Source organism: Anomalospiza imberbis, chromosome 3, assembly GCF_031753505.1.
Source record: "Anomalospiza imberbis isolate Cuckoo-Finch-1a 21T00152 chromosome 3, ASM3175350v1, whole genome shotgun sequence".
NCBI classification, from domain to species: domain Eukaryota; kingdom Metazoa; phylum Chordata; class Aves; order Passeriformes; family Viduidae; genus Anomalospiza; species Anomalospiza imberbis.
Genome location: NC_089683.1, coordinates 105,106,175 through 105,124,442, shown reverse-complemented (window position 1 = coordinate 105,124,442; position 18,268 = coordinate 105,106,175). Strand labels below are relative to the sequence as shown.

Here is an 18,268-nt window from a genome sequence, read left to right as displayed (position 1 = left end):
AGTTCGTGGGCGGGGGGTGGGCGCGGGAGGCTCCGCCGAGGAGCTCTGGGGCTTCCTGTTTCCTTCCGCAGCTCGAGCAGAATTTGAAAGCAGCGGCTGCCGTGAGCTGGACCAATGATCGGGGCACAGCGCGCCCGGGCCGCCCGCGCCCGTTACGTACGCCCGGGGCTGCGCTTCCCGGCTCCACGTGGGAACACCGGGAACCCCCGGCCCGGGGGCGGCCCGGCCCCACCACCCACGGTAAGGCGCTGCTCCCTTCGGCTGCTGCCAGGAATTGCGGGGAAAAAAACCCGTGGAACCAGCTGGAACGTTTGGGATTTCGCGCGGGCTGCTGCTCGGGGTGTGCGCTTTGCCTCGTCCCGGAGGGATCTGCTGGAGGAGCCCTGGAGGCGGTGTGGAGCTGGGAGGAATTCAGGGATGCTCCGGGAGCCGCAGGGAAGGAAGCAGCGCTGCTCAGGCCCGGAGAAGGGGGAGGTGGATGTGGAGGTTCTCCCTGGTCCTGCACCGGGGTAACTCCATTCACCATCCCTGGAAGTGTCCCAGGCCAGTCGGACGGGGCTTGGAGCAACCTCGGTGAGGGGAAGGTGGCCCTGCCCATGGCGAGGGGTGGAACAGGATAGATTTATGGTACATTCCCACCCCAGTCATTCCCTGATACCATGATAATGGCACAGCTGGGAACGGAGGCCGGGCTCCGCTGGCGTCATGCCTACCCCCACAGTGCTTACTCACCTTTTTGGGGTATTTTGTGCTGCCCTCTCCCGCTCATTCTGTACTCTCCTTTGGGATTTGGGCTGGGGAAGGTAGCAGCGAGTTCCCTTCTTGCTTCTCCCGTTCTCGCACCGCCTGCCACCCAATACATCCCAAACTGCGGTTCCCTGGGGACTGCTTGTGTGTCCCGTGGGCTGTCCCGGAGCTGAGCGGCTCCGTCAGGGGCTGAGCAGCCCCGGGCTCCCTCCTTTTCCTGCTCTGGCTCAGCTTTCGCCCTCGGGATCACCCGGCGGCAGCACATTGCCTCTCCAGGGGGGAATTATCCTCATGATCCTTCTTTGTTCCCGGCTGGAAGGCCCCTGGGATGTCCCGCGGTGGCTGCGGGCAGAGCGCGGCTTCTCCAGCTCATCCCATCCCATGGATCGCGGTGCCGGCTGCGTTTCCCGGTGCATCATTCCCGGGAAGGTCCCACAGCTGGGACGCGGTGCCTATTCTAGCCCGACCCCATCGCCGCCTTCCCCACCGAGTTCCCTTTGGGTTTTTTTGGCTGGGGCTCGCAACTTTTCGGCAACAGTGACCTCTGTCGGCATCGCCACCGGGGCCACCGGCGTGGCCCCGCTGCCACCCGGCTGCATCCCACGCCTCCATCGCAATTCCCGCCTCAGGCACAAACGGGACACAAGCACAAACGGGTTATTTGGGACCGATGCCGCCATTCCAGCTGCTGCGGAATCCCACGGCAAAGCAGCAGTGCCGGGAGGCGGCTGCGAGAACCGGGCACCAGTTACCGAAAGGTGTCCCCAGGACAACCCCAGAGCCGGGAACCCGAAAATCCCGGGTTTACTGGGCAGCCAAACCTCCGTGACTCATGTCGGCAGCGCTGCTGCCACCGGTGACTAATCCCGGGAGCGCTGTCTGCCCGGGGCTCGGCTCCATCCCCATCCTTACCAGTGTTTGGCACCGTTCGATAACAATAAAAAATCCAGGTGAAGTTATGGAAAGAAGGGATGAGTGGGGGCTGTCGGGTTGGTTTGGTCGTCACCTCAGCTCCTCCACCCATGCCTGTGTGCACTCAGAGAAGCTTTCCCTGCAGGAAAATGCTTCCCAGCACCTCTGGAGCAGCCCTTTGGAGCACGGATCAGCAGCTGCAGGTGGCGGTGAATTTTGGGAGGGCTGTGGGGCCGTGGCGACGGCCGGGGAGTGACTCAGAGGCGCTTTGGGGCTCTGTGGTTTTGCTTTCATGGTTTTGCTGTGACTTAGCAACTTGTTTGTTCGCTCTGCAGGAAGGCAGGTGCCAGCATGCCCGGCAAGGCAGCTGGATCCCGTGGGATTCTAGCTATCCCGAGGGATCCCTTGGGGTGTTGCGTTGCCCAAGTGGATGTGGCTGAACCCCACAGGTGATGCAGGCAGTGGTGTGACATGATTCTTTGGGATCTCCATCCTGCAGCAGCTCCATCCCAGTGGGAATATCCAGCAGGAGCAGTTTCCACCCCTTTCTTTTTAGAAGGAAAATGGGATGTTCCCTAAAGCTCGCAGCCACTCCAGGGCTTTCTGGAGAGTTGGATCTGGAAGCTGGGCTGGCAACCTGGCATTTTTCAGGGAGATGCTAATGACTGCCAGCACATTTTCTTGTTTTGTTGCAATATTGAGGGGGAAAAAAAGTGGAAACGGAGCAGGCTGAGTGTTTTCCCACAACAGTGGAGAATACTCCCAATCCTCATGTTCCTCCTTCCCATAGGATGCTCGTCGTGTGGTTTCTTCCAGGAAGGACATTTCCCACCAGCTTGTGCTGTGCTGGGAGGAGCTCCAGGGATGTTGGTGGGAAGCAACAAAGAGGAGCATCCATCTCCCAGTTTTTTGGGGGAATAGCCAAGCATTTGGTGCCACTGTAGCTGGTGTGGTGCTCCGACGCCTCCAGAATTCCACAGTTCCTGGGTTCGTTTAGAGGTTTGTGATCCTTGGAGTCTCAGCCAAGGGAGCTGGATGGGAAATGGGTGAAAGCTGCAGATGAGGACAAAAAGGGGATGGTTTTGGGTGGTTTTCCTCCTTCAGCTGAGCCAAGCCATCGCTCATCCCATGTCAGCTCCCTCAGGCACTGCTGGGTTTTTCCTTGTGCTGCAGTGATGGTGCTGGGAGGGTTAAAGCCACTAGCAGGTCCTAAAGAGAGGGATTGAGTATGGAATGCTCCACTGGACCATGGCATGGCCATGGACGACTCAGTGCCAAACCCCTCTGCATCCGAGCTGCATCTCTGGTGTCATAAATCCAAGTTTGATTTGTGTGGATTTGGAAAAGGCTGATTAAAGGTTCCCGGAGCTCCCCCTCCCTTCCATGTCACCCCCCCTGGGGCTCCCCCTCCCCGCTGTGTCACCGCTCCCAGGGCTGCTCGTTCCCCTGAGTCATCTCCAAACTCCAGCTGGATCCAGGAGCACGGCCCTGCCCTAAGCTGACCATGGGGCGCATTGTTTCCCTGAAATACAGCAGCTCCAAAGCACACGGAACAGAAATGGAGTGGGAAAAACCCGAAGTGGGGACACCAGCAGGGTGACAGCCACCCCCGTGCTGCAGGAGAGAGGGAAAAGTTCCCTTAGCTGGGAGGGAAAGGGCTTGGAGTGGGATGAGCATCTCTGGAGCTGTTCCCTGGGGAGTGCAGCCAGAGCCTTTCCTAGGGGATTTGCTGGGAGGTCATGGCTTCTTTTAGATGGGAATGGGAGTAAAATGGGGCTTTCCAGACTGGAAGAATATCCGGGTGCCTGAGAGCTTAGGGATGCATTCCCTGGATGAAAGAGCCTCCCGCTCCCATTCTGGGATATCTCATCCCCTTCCCAAGCTCCTCAGCCAGCAGTCCCCATGGATTTGGCTCCAGGCCCTGGGAAAAGAGACCTTTCCCAGCAAAAGCTCTTTCTGATGAGAAAAAACTCCCTGATCCTTTCCCAGTGGGGGAAGTGGGAGAGCCCCTGGGCCATGGGAAAATCTCCTTCCCCACATCCTGGAGGGAGGGACGGAGCCATATAAACCCTCAGCACATCCCGGGCTGGGAGCTGCAACGAGGAGAGGCCAGGTAGGATGTGGGATGGATTTGGTCTGGTCTGGGATCCATGGAGGGATCCCATGGCAGGGGAACCATCGGTGGCTTCGGGAATTGGTGTATGAGGAATTTGTTCCAGGGAGATGCTCCTGTGCCTGGGAAGTAGGGGGCTCTGAGCAGAGGGAAAGTGAGACTGAAATTAGGGGAATTCCTACAGTTTTCCCTGGCTCATGGATTTTTATCTGTCCCTTGCTCTGCCTGGACAATTCCTGCAGCCCAGGGAAGGATGCTGGAGCCAAGGTTTCCGCTGTCATCCCTACATCCCCCCGTCATTCTCATTAATCCTCAGTATCAAAAAGTTCATGACATTCCCGCAGAAGCTGTGCTGGATGGGGCTGGGGTTTCCCAGGGAAGCTGATCCTGACCCCTTACCATCAAATGACTGTGGAAGAAGTGTGGGAAGCACAGGGATGAATCCCTGTGGTGGAGCATCCTACCTGTGATCTGAGGGTCACAAAGCCATGGATTATTCCCACCCTGCGGTCCAAATCTCACTGGCATAAACCTGGGAGCAAAGGGGCAGAAATCCCGCTCTTCTGCTTCCAGCATTCCCAGTGCTGCTTCTTCCATAGGTGATTCCCTGTTTCTGAAACAGAAGAAGCAGAAGAGGTTTTTGAAGCAGCATAAACTAAAAAAAGCCTTTTTTCCTTATTTTTCCCCAGAGAATCAGCAGAAGCACGGCTGTCCTATTGGGATTAGTACTGGAAAGGGGGATCTTGTCCCCTTCCCAATTATTTCAGTCCCTACTTAATGGTGGGAAACAAGTGCAGTCAGCACTTTGGGATTTTTCCACCCATCCCCATGAAAACATACCCAGTCCTGGATGTTCCCTCTCCCGGTCTCAGACGCTCCGGAGGATGTGGGAAAGGAACCGTGGATCCGGTGAGTGCCTCCATGGGATGGATAAATGTCTCTGCGGGAAGGGCAGGGAATGGCTTCGGGATGTGTTGCTTGGGGTGCAAAGTGCCGAGCTGAAGGGACCAGCTGGGCGCCTGATCCGTGTCCCGCTGCCAGAGCGAGGCTGGGGGTGCCACCAGCACTTCCAGCAGCACCAGTCTGGCTCCTCAGCTGGAAACTGGGGTTTGGGGAGCTGAGCAGTTCCTGGAACTGCAGCCCCACGTCATGGCAGGGCTGGGTAATTTGGTGACAGAGGAGGAAGGGAAAACCCCACGGAGCAGCGCCAGGAGCCTCTGGCCAAAAATGAGTCAGCAGTGACTGGGTGGCTGCTGGGGCTGGTTTTACTGGTGGTACTGAGGTTACTGAGGCTGGTGCTGGTTCTGTGGGTGCTGCTGGTGGTGCTGGTGCTGGTACTGGTGCTGCTGGTTCTGGTCGTACTGGTGCTGCTGGTTCTGGTCGTACTGGTGCTGCTGGTTCTGGCTGTACTGGTGCTGCTGGTTCTGGTCGTACTGGTGCTGCTGGTTCTGGCTGTACTGGTGCTGCTGGTTCTGGCTGTACTGGTGCTGCTGGTTCTGGTCGTACTGGTGCTGCTGGTTCTGGCTGTACTGGTGCTGCTGGTTCTGGCTGTACTGGTGCTGCTGGTTCTGGCTGTACTGGTGCTGCTGGTTCTGGTTGTGCTGCTGGTACTGGTGGTGCTGGTGTTGATACTGGGATTACTGGTGCTGCCTTGTGGGGCCGTCTCCCAGCTGCTCCTCTCCCTCTCCCCGTGCCCATTCCCAGGACCTTTGAGCAGTTGCTCTTTTCCCCTGCCAGGAATTCCCAGGAATCCCATGCAGGGATTTTGCCATGTCCCTCCCAGCACTCAGGTCCAACCCAGGTCCCTCTGGAGCCCATTCCCATGGTGTTGTGATTCCATGGGCACCCAGGCTGTGTTTTAGGGATTTGGGGCTTTCCAGATGTTTGGGATTTATTTTCTTTTGAAAATATTTGCAAAATATTTGAGACCAAATCCTGGAATGAAAGTGCCCCTTCCCAGGCTCTCTGAGCTCTTCCACACTTTTCCGTGGCATTAAAATCAGGGAGGGGAATTTAGGTAAGTCAGGAAAGGCAATTAAAATCCAGCAGGGCAATTAATTAAAATCTATCAGGGCAATTAATATCCAGCAGCTCCCAACTTTCCCCTACTTTTTATATTTAAAGAAATCCTATATTTGTACATTCATATAAAAATCAAATTTATGTAAATATATTTCTATTTCTATGTAAATTTATTTATCTATATTTATATAATGCATACAAAGACATTTATTTCTGTTTAAATAAAATCGTTGAATATATTCTCATATGTCAACTGTTTGTATGTTTCTTGAATAATGTGGTGATTAATACATCAAAATATTAGTTTATTAAATAAAGTTGAATAATATAAATATATATTTATTAAATTAAGTTTAATGACAGAGTGTGATCGAATAGATACAATTAATGTAATGTGATAAATATAATGAAAATAATATAATTCATATAATAGGAATTATGTCCTTAATGGTATAAATTAAGCCAAGTGGGGGTTAATTTAAAAAATGGTGATAAAAAGGATTATTTTTACAATGGGAAAGGATTGGAAATAATTGGAAGCATTGGGAGTAAATGCAAGGATTAGGAATAAATGCAAGGATTGGGAATAAATGGAAGCACCCACAGATTTAATGGCTACTGCTGAGAGATTCATAGTAGGTGGGTTTCTTGGTATTGAATTGTCCAGATTAATTCCTAGAGGCAAATCCCAGTCTCTGGGAAAGGCCTGTCTGATTTTCCATCTGGGTTTCTTGATATTAAATTTTTCAGCTTAAATCTCAGAGGCAAATTCCCAGCCCCTGGAGAAATCCTGTACGATTTTCCAGGTGGGACATTTTTAAGCCAACTATTCCTGTTTTCCTGGGATAAAACCCATCCCCCCTCAGGTCAGAGTGATCCTCCTTCAGGCATCCACTGAAAAATTATGATGGAGCAAAATCAGATCAGCCACAAATTCCCTTTCCCCCCCTATTTTTCCGCTCAGCTGCCCAAGGGATGCTCAGAGAGCAGTGTTGGCAGGAGGGCAGCCCAGAAGTGCTGGAAATTTCACTGATATCCTGAGCTGAAATGGACATGCAAAGATTATCCAAGTCCAGTTCCTGGTGCTAAACTTCCCAAAATTCTGGTTTCTTCACCCATGGTGAATGTAGTGGGAAAATCCTGAGGCTTTTGGGGACTCTCGGTGTTCCACTCTCCCCACACGAGTCAAAGCAAACGGATTTGTCTCAATTTTCCTTTTCTGCAAATGTTCCCAGTCTATCTGACTCCGGCACAGGGAAGCGGATGAGCCAAACCCCAGATTTATCCCCTGACCCCCCCTTTTGCCACCTTTGGCTCAGGTTTGAGGTCAGTGACGTGGGGAAGGAGGGGGGAGCGTTTGACTCGAGCAGCAGCGAGACGAAAATAGCGACGTGGAAATTCAGCCCAGCTCGAGATTTGAAATGAAATCGTTTGAAATTAAAGACTTCGTGTCTTGCTGAGGCTGTTCCAGCCCTGCTGTGTCCTCTGCCTGGGGTGTGGATGGCTCGGGAAAGGGAGCAGCACCCCAGGAGAGTTTTGAGGGTGCTTTTGGTCATCGTTTCTCGGCACTAAATAGAGGAAGAATAAGTTTCAAACGAAGCGTGTTTTGTTTTGTCACAGGAAGTGGAGAGAGCTTTGGGAGAGCCCTGAGACATTGACTTGAAATTCTGTATTTTAGTTTTTTCCTGGCCAAGCCGATGGCGTGGATCGGTGCCTGTTGGAAGCCGAGGGGGATTGGGATGGGAGGAGCAGGGCAGTGGGACCCCCCCCTTTCCCAGTTACCCTGAGGAGGAGGTTCGGGGCTGAAGGGGACTGGGGGGTGAAGGCAGCCCTTCCTGAGGGAGCTGCTGGCTGCTGTTCCCTGCTCGGGGGAGCCTGAAATTGTGGTGTCCGAGGGGCGCGGGGCGGGCGGCCCGGCGGAGCCGCCGCTCCGGGAAACCGTTGGAGCGGCTTCTCGGGCGCCTTCGGGCTCGGGCGCCGCCGGCAGCGGCAGCCTCAGGAAAAGGACCCGGGTTTCACAATGGCTCAGTCCTCCCCCGGCCGGGCAGCCCGAGCCGAGCCGCCTCTTGCCCTGAAAAACCCCAGAATTGGTAGTCTCCACGCCGAGGGGGCACCGGGGCCGCTCGGCGCGGCGCTTCCCTCGCCGGCGCTCCGGGAGAGCCTCCGCTGCTCCGGTGTCACCGAGCTCAGCCCGGCGGGGTGACAGCTCCGAGCCCTCCTGTGCAGCCCAAACCCCCCGAATATCCCTCGGTTTAACCCCTCTGCTCCTCCTCAGCTGCTGCTGCTGCTGGCAAGAATTGCCTCCCACACCGAGTGTGATGTGCCCCGGGGTGACGCTGCTTGAATTTCAGCCAAATTGCCAAATTCCCGCTTGCTCCTGTGGTATTGATTTGCTTTTTGGTTTCGCTATTAATGTTGAAGGGCTGCGAGGTCGGCGGCGTTGGCTTTCGGTGGTAATTCACAGCCCCACTGATTTAATCCGTGCTCTGCTGCCAAAAGCAGGGCTCAGCGGGGTATTTGGGGTATTTGGGGGTATTTCGGATGGGGTTGTGCCCACTGGTGGGAAAATGCTGGGAAATGCTGTTTGGGATCAGGAAAAATCCAGTGGGTCATGCAGGGCTGAGTTTGGCTTCTCCTGCGAGGGGGAGATGGAATTAATTCCTATTAAACTGAGGGGGTGGACAGGGGCTGGTTTGGTGCCACCCAGCACTGCCCTGGGGCTCGCCTCTGCCTTGGGGACACAGATTTGGGCAAACGCTGATTTTGGGGTTAAATCTGCCCTTTTTCTCGTTGTGCTGTGGTTCTGCTGTGCCTGTCCTTGCCGCTATACCCTCGTGAAAGGTTGCAAGCAGTTTTGGGAACACGTTGTCTGCCTGAAACATGTCAGAATCGGCCACAAATTGCAGATGAGACTGATAACAAAAGCCAACAACAGAAAATAGGTAGAAAAACAACACGGTGGAGGATGAGAGACCACTGAAGGGCTTTTTTGTGTGTTTTTTTAACCAGCTCTCTCACGATGGAAGTGAAAACACATGAAAAGAGAAATGCCTTTTGTTCTCCCACTCAAATTAAGATGCTCCAGCACCAAACCAGGGTTGAACCCCATGGCTGGAGCTGCTGCCCAGCCCAGGGACTTGTAAATCAGCATTTTGGCACCGATGAGGGTGGTTGGATGTGTTTTTGGGGGGTTTTATGGTATTTTTTTAACCTTAAAAAAATGTGCCCTGCAGCACATGGGTAACTCAGCTCATTTTCTCAACCCAGCCTGCTCTACCTGAACATCTCTGCTCGAATAAATCAGGCTCCAGTTCAGAAATTAGGATAAGGCTTTTGTTTTCGTTCTACTTATTTCGTCTTTGTTTTTATAAATAAATACAAATCACTCAAACTGAAACTCGATAGCTTTGGTGATAATCAAAGAGCAGCCCTGGGGAAATTTTTCTTCATTACCATGTTCTTTCACAGCCCACACTCGGGGTTTCGGGAGGAAAACTTCTTAACCTTTGCAGCAGCAGCACCCGACACTTTTTGAAGTCCCGGCACGCTCAGACTCGGGGTTCACTTCGCGGAGCTGCATTGGCATCACCTATATTTCAGGGCCATGTGGAGAGGAGAAATTCTCTCACCTCCCAGCCCTTTTTTCCCCTCAGTTCAGCCCTTTTCCCTCCTTCAAAAAAAACAAAAAAAACCAAAAAAAAAAACCAAGAAAATGTTGGACTCCCCCCTTGCTTGGGTTTTGTTGTTGTTTTTTCGGTTCTGTGGGACAGCTCTGTTCTCTACCACCTTTGTACACCATGTTTTAGTATTTGCAGCTCACTTCCTGTATGAGGTTACTTTGTTTATCATAAAACCCCTATTTTTAAACCCATTTCTGCCAATAAGTCATTTGAATGGTAATAGCAGGCGCGTGTGACTGTCCCCTCTGCCCCTGGCTGACGGGGGGACTCCGGTGGCTCTGGGAGGGATAGGTGGTGGAATGTGGGCTGAGGGCGTCCCGTGGCTCTTCCCTCAAATCTCAGGGGGATTATTTGTGTGAAAATCACCAGGATTTCTGAAAATCCTGACTTTTTTAGCGTGGGGTCACATGTGGTGTGAGGATGTGGACAGGCAGAGCTGCAGCACTCACCATCCTTTCCATCCTTAGGGAATGGCCACCGTGCCATTTTCCAACTTTACTTTCATTAATTACCAGCCAGGAGAACTGTGGGATTGTCAAAAAACAGTTGGCTCGGCCCACTCTGCCCCTAATTGCAGCGAGATGAGGCGTGGGTTAATGAACGGCCCGCGAGGCTGGGAAGCACCAGCTACCTGTGCGTCCTCCTGGGAAAAGGGATGGAGGAGCCTGTCACAAACCCAGCGAGGAGAAATCCATCAAATCCAGGAAGAACAGGCCCTGTATCCCCACAAGGACTGTGTGAGGCCCCCTGAGCTCCACAGGACCAGCTTTTGTTGCAACAGCAGTGTCTCCATCAGGGGTAGCCTCATTGTCTGCCTTTTCTTGGGTTGCAGGACTTATTTTTTCAAAATTGTGCAGAAAAGAGGTTTGGGATGCTCAGGAAGTGTGGCAGGAAGGTCCCCTTGGTCCAGCCATCCCTGAGCTTGTCTTCCACCCTATAAAAACCCCTCTAGAGCACCTTTAACATTGCTTTACTGCTGTTAGGGACCTCCCCGATAACCAACACTTCCCCATCTCTGCGCTGAGTGTGACACCAGGAGAGGTCGAGCATCCAAGGAGCTGCCAGAAAGGCAGAAAAGCCGCTGGAAAGAGTGAGCTTTGTTGCAATATGAAAATCAAATGCAAAGCTCGGGGGGTATTTTTAGCCGGTTTAGGCTGCACAGGTGTTTGAAAGGTCAGTGGCGAGTCATTGGAAAAAAAAAACTATTTATTTCTGTGTGTGGGGAGAGCCTGGTGTCGCTCCTGTGGCTCTGGATGACTGGAATCGCATCCTCAGCTTGGGTTGTTTGGCATTCCTGAGGCTGGCAGAGGTGTGGGAGTGCAGGAAATGTCCCAGTTTTGTGTGTCCCCAATAACATGAGCACATGGCAGCCGTAAGTGTCCAGCTCTGACAGACACAGGAAGCTGTGGCTTTTCCATGAATAAAATCTGGGAGTTTGCTCCTTTTCAAGGAATAAAGGCCATTTGTCATTCTTAAAACAGAATTGCATAGGGGGTTTTATGAGCTCCTAGAATTTTAGAGCATAGAAAAGGCCTGGCTGGTGATGTGGCTTTGGTGGGCCTGGGCCATGGTCAATGTGGGCTGAGGCCAGCCTGAATTTGGTGGACCCGTGACCACTTTGGGCTTGGCCATGACCAACAGGCCATGACCACCTTTGTCTTGGCCAGGAACACCTTGGACTTGGCCTTGGCCAACCTGAACCGTGACCACCTTGGATTTGGCCACAGCCAGCGTAGGCTGTGGCCAGCCTGAGCCTGGCCATGGCCTAGCTGGGCCAGGAGCACCTTCAAAGTGGCCACGAGCCCCTTGGAGTTGGCCGTGGCCAACCTGGCCCAAGGGCAGATCCCAACAGAGGGGCAGTGTTTCCCCTCCCGTTGTGTCACCAAGGTCACTGGGTTCAGGCAGGGCATGAGCTCCTCCCAACCTGAATCACAGCATGGTCATGTCCCAGGTGTGACAACTCACCTGGACACATCCATGAGCTCCCAAATTCCAACAGGACCGCTGAGCCACCAGGCAAGCAGAGCCAGCAGCTGCCACAGGCTTGGCTGGGCAATTAAACCTTTTTTTTTGTGAGTTAAAGAAGCCCCCAAAATAGCACCTGAAACCAATAAACTTCCCTTTCAGGAACTTCTGTAATTTGAAACACACTCAAGAACAAAACAAAAAAAAAATCCAGAATTTTTTTAGGTTGTTTATCAAGTAGGACTTGGTGGGGTTTTTTTTTAAATCCCTTTCACGTGGTGACTGCTGAAGAGTAAGTGGAGGGATAGGAAGGGCTGGAGGGACAAATGAGATGGAGGGTCCAGGCAGAAGGAAGGTGGGATGGGAATTCTTAGGAGCAGATTTTAAATTGTAAAATAAAAACTGCCATGTGAAATAATAAAAGGGAAAAAATAGCGATGCTCCATAACAAAAAATAATGTTAATGAATGCATTAAACAATAAAATAAAAATAAAACAAGACACAAAGCATAAAATAACCGCCAAAACTTCTTCAATGCCAGTGAAAACCAGCAGGGGACAAAGAAGTGCATAGAAGGTGCCCATCAGCTGGGCTTGTGCCCATGACCACAGAAATGTGAGCAAAAGCAAAATAAATTCCAAAGAATCCCCTAATAACTCCCAGCTGGAGCAGCTTTTGGGGTTGGGAACATTCAAGGCAGCACCTGACAAAGCAAATTCATTCAAGAGCTGGATTTTGGGTGGCCTGAAGCATCTTGGAGCTCCAGGACACCAAAATGGAAAGGGGAACACCAAAATGGAGAGGGGAACACCAGATCTGGAGGGAGAACGGGTGAAAAATGGGGAAAACTGGTATAAAGCAACAAATATCCTCTTCTCAGGAGAACCTCAATCCCCACAAAGAACTAGCACTCGGGACAAATAGTTCAAAGTTTTTATTCATATAAAACTCATATTAAGAACATAAAAGATTCTTAAAAACAAAACCAAAAAACAACCCCCAAAAAACAAGGCTCTTGCAATTATTTACAGCAGTATTGCACAAGTAAAGTGGCAATTACCCTGTCCAAAATTCATCAGTGCAAAACACAAGGAAGGCAGGGAAATTGCAGTCAAAAATGCTACATTAGCTGGGTCCTGCGACATGATTTAGTGATTCACGCAATCCCATGGGATGGCTGCTCCAGGAAAACCTGGCTGGAGCAATCCTGGGGGGTGGAGGAACCAAATTCCAAATTCCCACTGAATTTCACTAATGCTGAAGTCTTTGATGTGCCTAAATCACTCCTGGGAAGTGGAGACTTAGGCACTTGGAGAAAAATAAGATTAAAATCTTGTTATCCACACCACGATGGCTTTGGAAGGGGATCCAACACTTCTGGCAGGGAGGAAACCGAATCTTCACAGGAACTTAAATAAGCAGGAAATAAATATACAACATTTCTACAAGTTACAGCATTAAACAGTAGAGTGCATTAATTACACAGGGGAAAAAAAACCAAAAAAAGAAAAAAAGGACCTACAGTATTTACCTATTCCACTCTAAAAAAAAGTGTAGGAAAAAAAACAGGAACATTTTTTTACATTTTTTTAGTTTTTTTTTAAAGTATTTCTAAGCTGTACAAAACTTACAGGAGAGAAAGGAGAGGGAGTACATTGCACACAGATATTTGGCTCAGATGATGAAAATAATATGGTACTCTACTCTGATAAATATTTGAGTATTTACAGTTTGGTGCAAAAGAGGAGAAGCAAGAACAGGATCAATCTGGTTTCCAAGGAAAACTCTTCATCCTTTTGGTGCAATACAGAGCACAGGCTATGCTTAAACACGAACCAGAGCAGGCAGCCAACATGGCTGAAAGGAGGATAAATCCCTATTTTATATCATTCTTCTGTTTTGAGCCTTTTTTGGGGGCTTTTTCTCACTAAACCTCACAACGCCACAGGAATCCTACTTTTTGAGGGTTCCTTTTCCTATGATTTTTGGCTGGGAACTCCTGCTGTGGAGAAGGCCCTGGGAGACTCTGCCAATAGCTTGAATTTTTTTTTCCTTAAAACAAATCTGGGTTTTGTCTCCATGAGAGGACATGGTAAAGTGCTCTTTGGTGATTCTTTGGTGTACTCCAAGGGACACATTCTGGGATGCCAAAGGTTGGGAGATCCCAAAGCACCATTTCATCCACCAGCAACGATGGAACTCAACTGGGAGGAAAAAAAATCTCACCGGGTCTCCCTCCCTCTGCTGCTGAGTTTTATCCATTTAATTTTAATTTTACCAGTGGAATTCCATGGGAAATCCCTGGTGGCAGCCTACAAGTAGGGCTGGCTGGGGCAGCACAGCCACGGTGAGCCAAAGCCAGAGGCAAATCCCAAGGGATGAGGAGCAAGATCTGCCCTGGCCAAGCTCCCTCGTTATTTGAACTGCTCGCTCTCCACCAGTGCAAAGGTTTCCCCAGAGGGCTCCAAAATGCCCTTCCCAAAACACTCCCTGCTCCTGCAACTGTTGCTCACCTTGCACTTCCAAGGGAAAAAAGGGAATAAAATTGGCAATCAAGGTTAAAACTGCTTCCGTGATCCTCCAGGAGCAGGACGGGAGGTCCTGCTCCGACCTGCCAGGCACAGCCGTGCAGAGAGGTCCCACTGGGATCTGTCCATCATTAATTAACACTAATCATCATCCATGGCACTCAGCAGCTTCTCCCAGTGGGAAGAACCGCTCCAAGGGGGGCTTGGGATGGGGTTTTTCCTTATTTCTTTTCCTATGGTGCTGGTGAGACTAGAAACAACCCCGTAGCTTTTGGGGAGCACCTGCACCAGCCTGAGGGAAGGGGGATGTTTGTGCATAGATATGGGATAGCCGGAGCAGCCAGTCCCCCAAAAACATCTGCTGGGAGACAATGGGAACACCCACAGATCCATGGCTCCAGGGGGGAAGGGGACAGGCCCTGGGACATGGAACAACTGGGAACTTCTCTGGGAGGACACAGAGCAGTCAGATCCCCTTGGAATGTCCTGGATAGATCCATGTCGGGCTGGCATCCTTCCATCTGCATCAGGTTGCTCATCCCCATCCAAACACGGAGAGGATCCCAGGAAAACACGATCTTGGAAACCTCTTTTGACAGCCAAGACTCACAACAGGTCCTGCTGCCGTCGCCTCTGGCTGTGGTGTTCCGGGAGCTGCTCCCTGCCTCCGGAACGGTTTATTGCTGGATTACTCAGTCCCCCACATCTGATAGCAGACACTACAGAAGCATTTTCACATGTTTTATAGAAAGAATTTCTTTAAAAAAAGGCAACCTGGTGGCTTGGGGTTTGGTTGGTTGGTTGTGATGGTTTGGACCCTTAAGTTCAACAGTGAAGTCTTGAAATTCAGAGTGGATCAAAAAATAGAGATATCAAAACCCAAAAAAAAAAAAAAGAAAAAAAATCAGCAGGAAATAGGCTGATTTGCATTATGCAAATGAAGTTGGATTTGGGGTAGCATTAGGTATTTACAGGTAAAAGAAGTGCTGATTAAATCCTTCTGCCCTTTTTCCAGCCTTTTTGGGGGCAAGCACCCCGGAGGCAAAGGGAGAGGGGAGGAATCTGAGCCTCTGCAAGGCAAACTCTGAGGGCTCTGCCCATCAGCTGGCTCAGGTTTCCCTCATTTCTTCCTTAGGGCTCATGCCACAGAATTCCAGGAACGATGACAAAACATGATTCTGCATTTTCGCTGAGACTCTTTTGGGAAAAAAAGGCAAAAAAATGAATAAAAAGAGTGGAGAGAAACACTGAGTAAACACCACTCTGCCATAAAACACCACATGGAATGGGATGTCCACCCTCATCCTCCCACATGTCCTGGGGGAGAGGCAGGGTGGGAGCCCCACATCCATCCATGAGTCCATCTTTCCCGGGCTTTCCCAGCGAGGAATTCAGTCCTGGTGGCTCGGGATGTGTCTGGCGCTCACTGGAGCCTCCAGATGAGGCGAATGATGTAATGCAGCAGGCGCAAGATCATGACCTGGGGGTTTCCCACCTGGTGATCCAAGAAGCCCTGAAAGAGAGGGAGGGGAAAAAAAAAAAAAACAAAAAAAAAAAACAAAGAGAGAAAAACCAAAGGAAGCGGTGACTTTAATTCCCAGCATGAAGCCCCCCATGCTATATCAACACCTGGAAAACATTCCAGAGGCACAAACTGTAGTGTTTAACACTTTACAGCCAGCAGAACTTGGGGCTCATGACAGCAGTCAAGGCATGCCCCCTCTTCCAGGAAAAGCCTGGCACCTGTGAGCCTTGTTGGGATAAGGAGCGGCTGGATGATGAATTGCCAGATTTCCTGATGTCTTGTCCGAGAAACAGTCCTGGGGGAGGCCACACCCCTGGGGAACATGACAGGGAACGTGCCAGGACCGCGCCGCGGGACCCGTCCGACAGCCCCGACCTGCCCGGCGAGTGCGGCTCTGGCACTGCTGCAGTTCCCCATTTCTAACCTCGGGCTGAAAGGGCAAACCCCGGAGCCAGGCGGGGCTGGCAGGCACGAGCCTTTCCACTGCCCTCCAGAGCCGAGACAGCCCAGGAGCAGCCAGACTGCTTCCAGAAGGAAAAGGGACCTTTCCACAAAGTGCCTCAGGGATGATAATTAAACATTGGCTTAAATGCTCTGAAACCTGCCCTGTTTTGGGTGTAGGGAGTGAGAATTTGTCACATGCTGACTGCACCAGGTACAAAGTGTTTTTAGGGTCATGCATGACATCCCCTGCTCATGTCACCTGAGCAGGCAGGACGTGTCCTGTGTGTTCCACTCCTCACCCCAGGCCAGCCCTGGGTTGGAATTGCAGCTGCAACACTGGGAACAGCCTCGTGCAAACCTGGGGGATGCTCCCTGCACCTCACCCTGCTGCTGCCTGGGAAACACCCCATTCCCATTAAATTCACCCCCTTATCCACCACAGGGTTTTAGGGAGCAGCATGACTTGCCCAGAGATTTCCAGCACCAAAAGAGCCAGGATAATACTGGAAGGATGTTCCTGCTCCTCACAAATTACTCGAAATTTAAGGCACCGCTCTGCAAGGAAGGGAGGAGATGGGAGCTGGGATGAGGGTGGTCCAGCACTGAACAGGCTCCTCAGGGAATGGTCACAGCCTCAAGGCTGCCAGAGTTCAACGAATATGTGGACAATGCTCCCAGGCACAGGGTGGGATTGCTGGGCCTATGCAAGGCAAGGAGTATGGACTTGGATTATCCTTATGGGTTGCTTCCAGCTCAGGATACTCCATGGCACTCTGCATTTCTTCCAGCTCCTCTGGATCTGCCTGCTGCTACCAGGTGCCTCCAGCTTCCTGGACAGCCTGATCCCTCCCTTTCATTGGAGAGATGTCCTTTTATCCCAAAAAGCAGCCACTTGCATCACAAGGGATCAGCCTGGATGGGGGAGGTCTGAAGATGTGCATTTTGGATTCTGGATTTGGGATATCAGCTTTTCACCATTTTGTTGCAGGTCAGGAATGCCAGGGCATTTGGGAAAAGTGAAGCAGGTAGAGATGATGTGGAAAAAGCAGGATCATAGCAACTTGACCCCTGTTTTGTGGGAAAGCCAACCCTAGGAGCAGTGAGGAAGCGCTGCAGGAGCTATTTGGAAGCCGAAGAAGATGGATAAGGATCCAGCAGACAGCATTCCATCACCAACACAGCTCCTGGCCCCTCTTTCCACAGCCGAGCCCGACTGGATGGAGCAGAATCCACAAGCAAGGACATGCAGCCGTTGGGAACACTCAGCAGCCAAGACACCAGCAAGCTCATCTTGCTTCACCCCCTGGGCTGGGCTGCCTTGGGCTTGGGATTGGGCTTCTCCATGGCATTACTGCATCGACTTGGGTTGCAACACACCAAGGTGAGCGAGTTCATGGGCTTATAAAAACCTCTTTCAAAATAGTCTTTGCAAAAGAATTAAATTCTAGGACCAAGTCTCTTCTTTGCAGCAGCTGGGATTTGAGAGCTGGGCTGGGAATCCCACTGAATGCTTCCCTAAAAGCGATGGTGCTGGGCAGTGCATCCCCCAAAACCCCCAAAATTTCCCTGCCTCTTCCTTTTTAAAAGTCTCCTCATCACCATCAGGTCCAGGCCCAATCCAACACCTCTGCCCCAAAACCCTTGTGCAAACCTGGTGCACTAAAGCTTCCAGCCCCGATTTCAAGGTTATTTTTAATTGATTTAAAGGTTATTTTTCGTTGATTTGAGGCCGCCACCACTGATTTGCCTGGTCCAGGCCACCCCCCGCCCGCGCAGCCTTTTCTCGTCTGAGTGAACGAAATGCTCACCACAGAGAGTTTCCAGAAATGATTCAGCCTTTCCCTTTGAGAGAAATGGAAGGTGAAGAGGAGAAAGTTACCCTGCGTGGACAATAGGAGGCATTGAACTCGTCCCCGATGCGCCGCAGCTCTTGCGCGATCCAGATTTCCGGCTGCACCTCTTCAGCTGGAGAGTGGGATTGCCACCGGGAAGCTGTGTGGGATGAAACAGGAGAGTTGGAAATCCAGGAAGAAGAACAAATTGTATAGAATTTACTACATAAAACTCTGTAATAACCCATCAACTCTTGCCCTCTTATTCCTGCTTTTTATTACTATTATATTTTATCTCTCTTAAATCCCAGGGGTGCATGTGGGGACTCACTGCATACAATGAACAGGCTTTTATTCCTTGTTATTTCTGTATTATTATTACTACTGTTAGGCTTTTATTTATTTATTGCAGGCTGTCCATGGGAGCATCTCCAAGCTTTGGTCCCTCTTAAGCAGGGATAAGAGCCAAAATGCCACGCTCCAATTTCCCTCCCTCGCC

At 51.2% G+C, this 18,268-nt stretch overlaps 1 protein-coding gene and 2 long non-coding RNA genes across 6 annotated transcripts in view; 2 read left to right on the top strand and 1 right to left on the bottom strand.

Annotated features, from left to right (window-relative positions):
- The window catches only part of BCL2L11 (BCL2 like 11), an 84,424-nt gene that overhangs the window by 61,377 nt on the left and 4,779 nt on the right, over positions 1-18,268 (bottom strand). For 2 of the 3 annotated variants that reach the window (XM_068186257.1, XM_068186258.1), the window contains 2 exons: positions 17,817-17,929; positions 14,412-15,481 (listed from right to left, as the gene is read on the bottom strand). In XM_068186257.1, the coding sequence (XP_068042358.1) occupies positions 15,392-15,481; positions 17,817-17,929 (203 nt within the window). In that variant the 3' untranslated portion in view covers positions 14,412-15,391. Of the gene's footprint in view, positions 1-14,411; positions 15,482-17,615; positions 17,930-18,268 lie in introns of those variants that run through there. The other variant, XM_068186259.1, reaches the window with a different exon arrangement.
- Positions 3,366-18,020, top strand: LOC137471725 (uncharacterized). 2 transcript variants are annotated; one of them, XR_010997802.1, is made up of 3 exons: positions 3,366-3,772; positions 4,462-4,681; positions 16,380-18,020. It is a non-coding gene; the product is annotated as an uncharacterized lncRNA (long non-coding RNA). The 2 variants fall into 2 exon arrangements; XR_010997801.1 differs by having other exon boundaries at positions 3,367-3,772; positions 16,926-18,020.
- Positions 8,003-9,191, top strand: LOC137471727 (uncharacterized). Its single transcript, XR_010997805.1, has 2 exons — positions 8,003-8,176; positions 8,636-9,191. It is a non-coding gene; the product is annotated as an uncharacterized lncRNA (long non-coding RNA).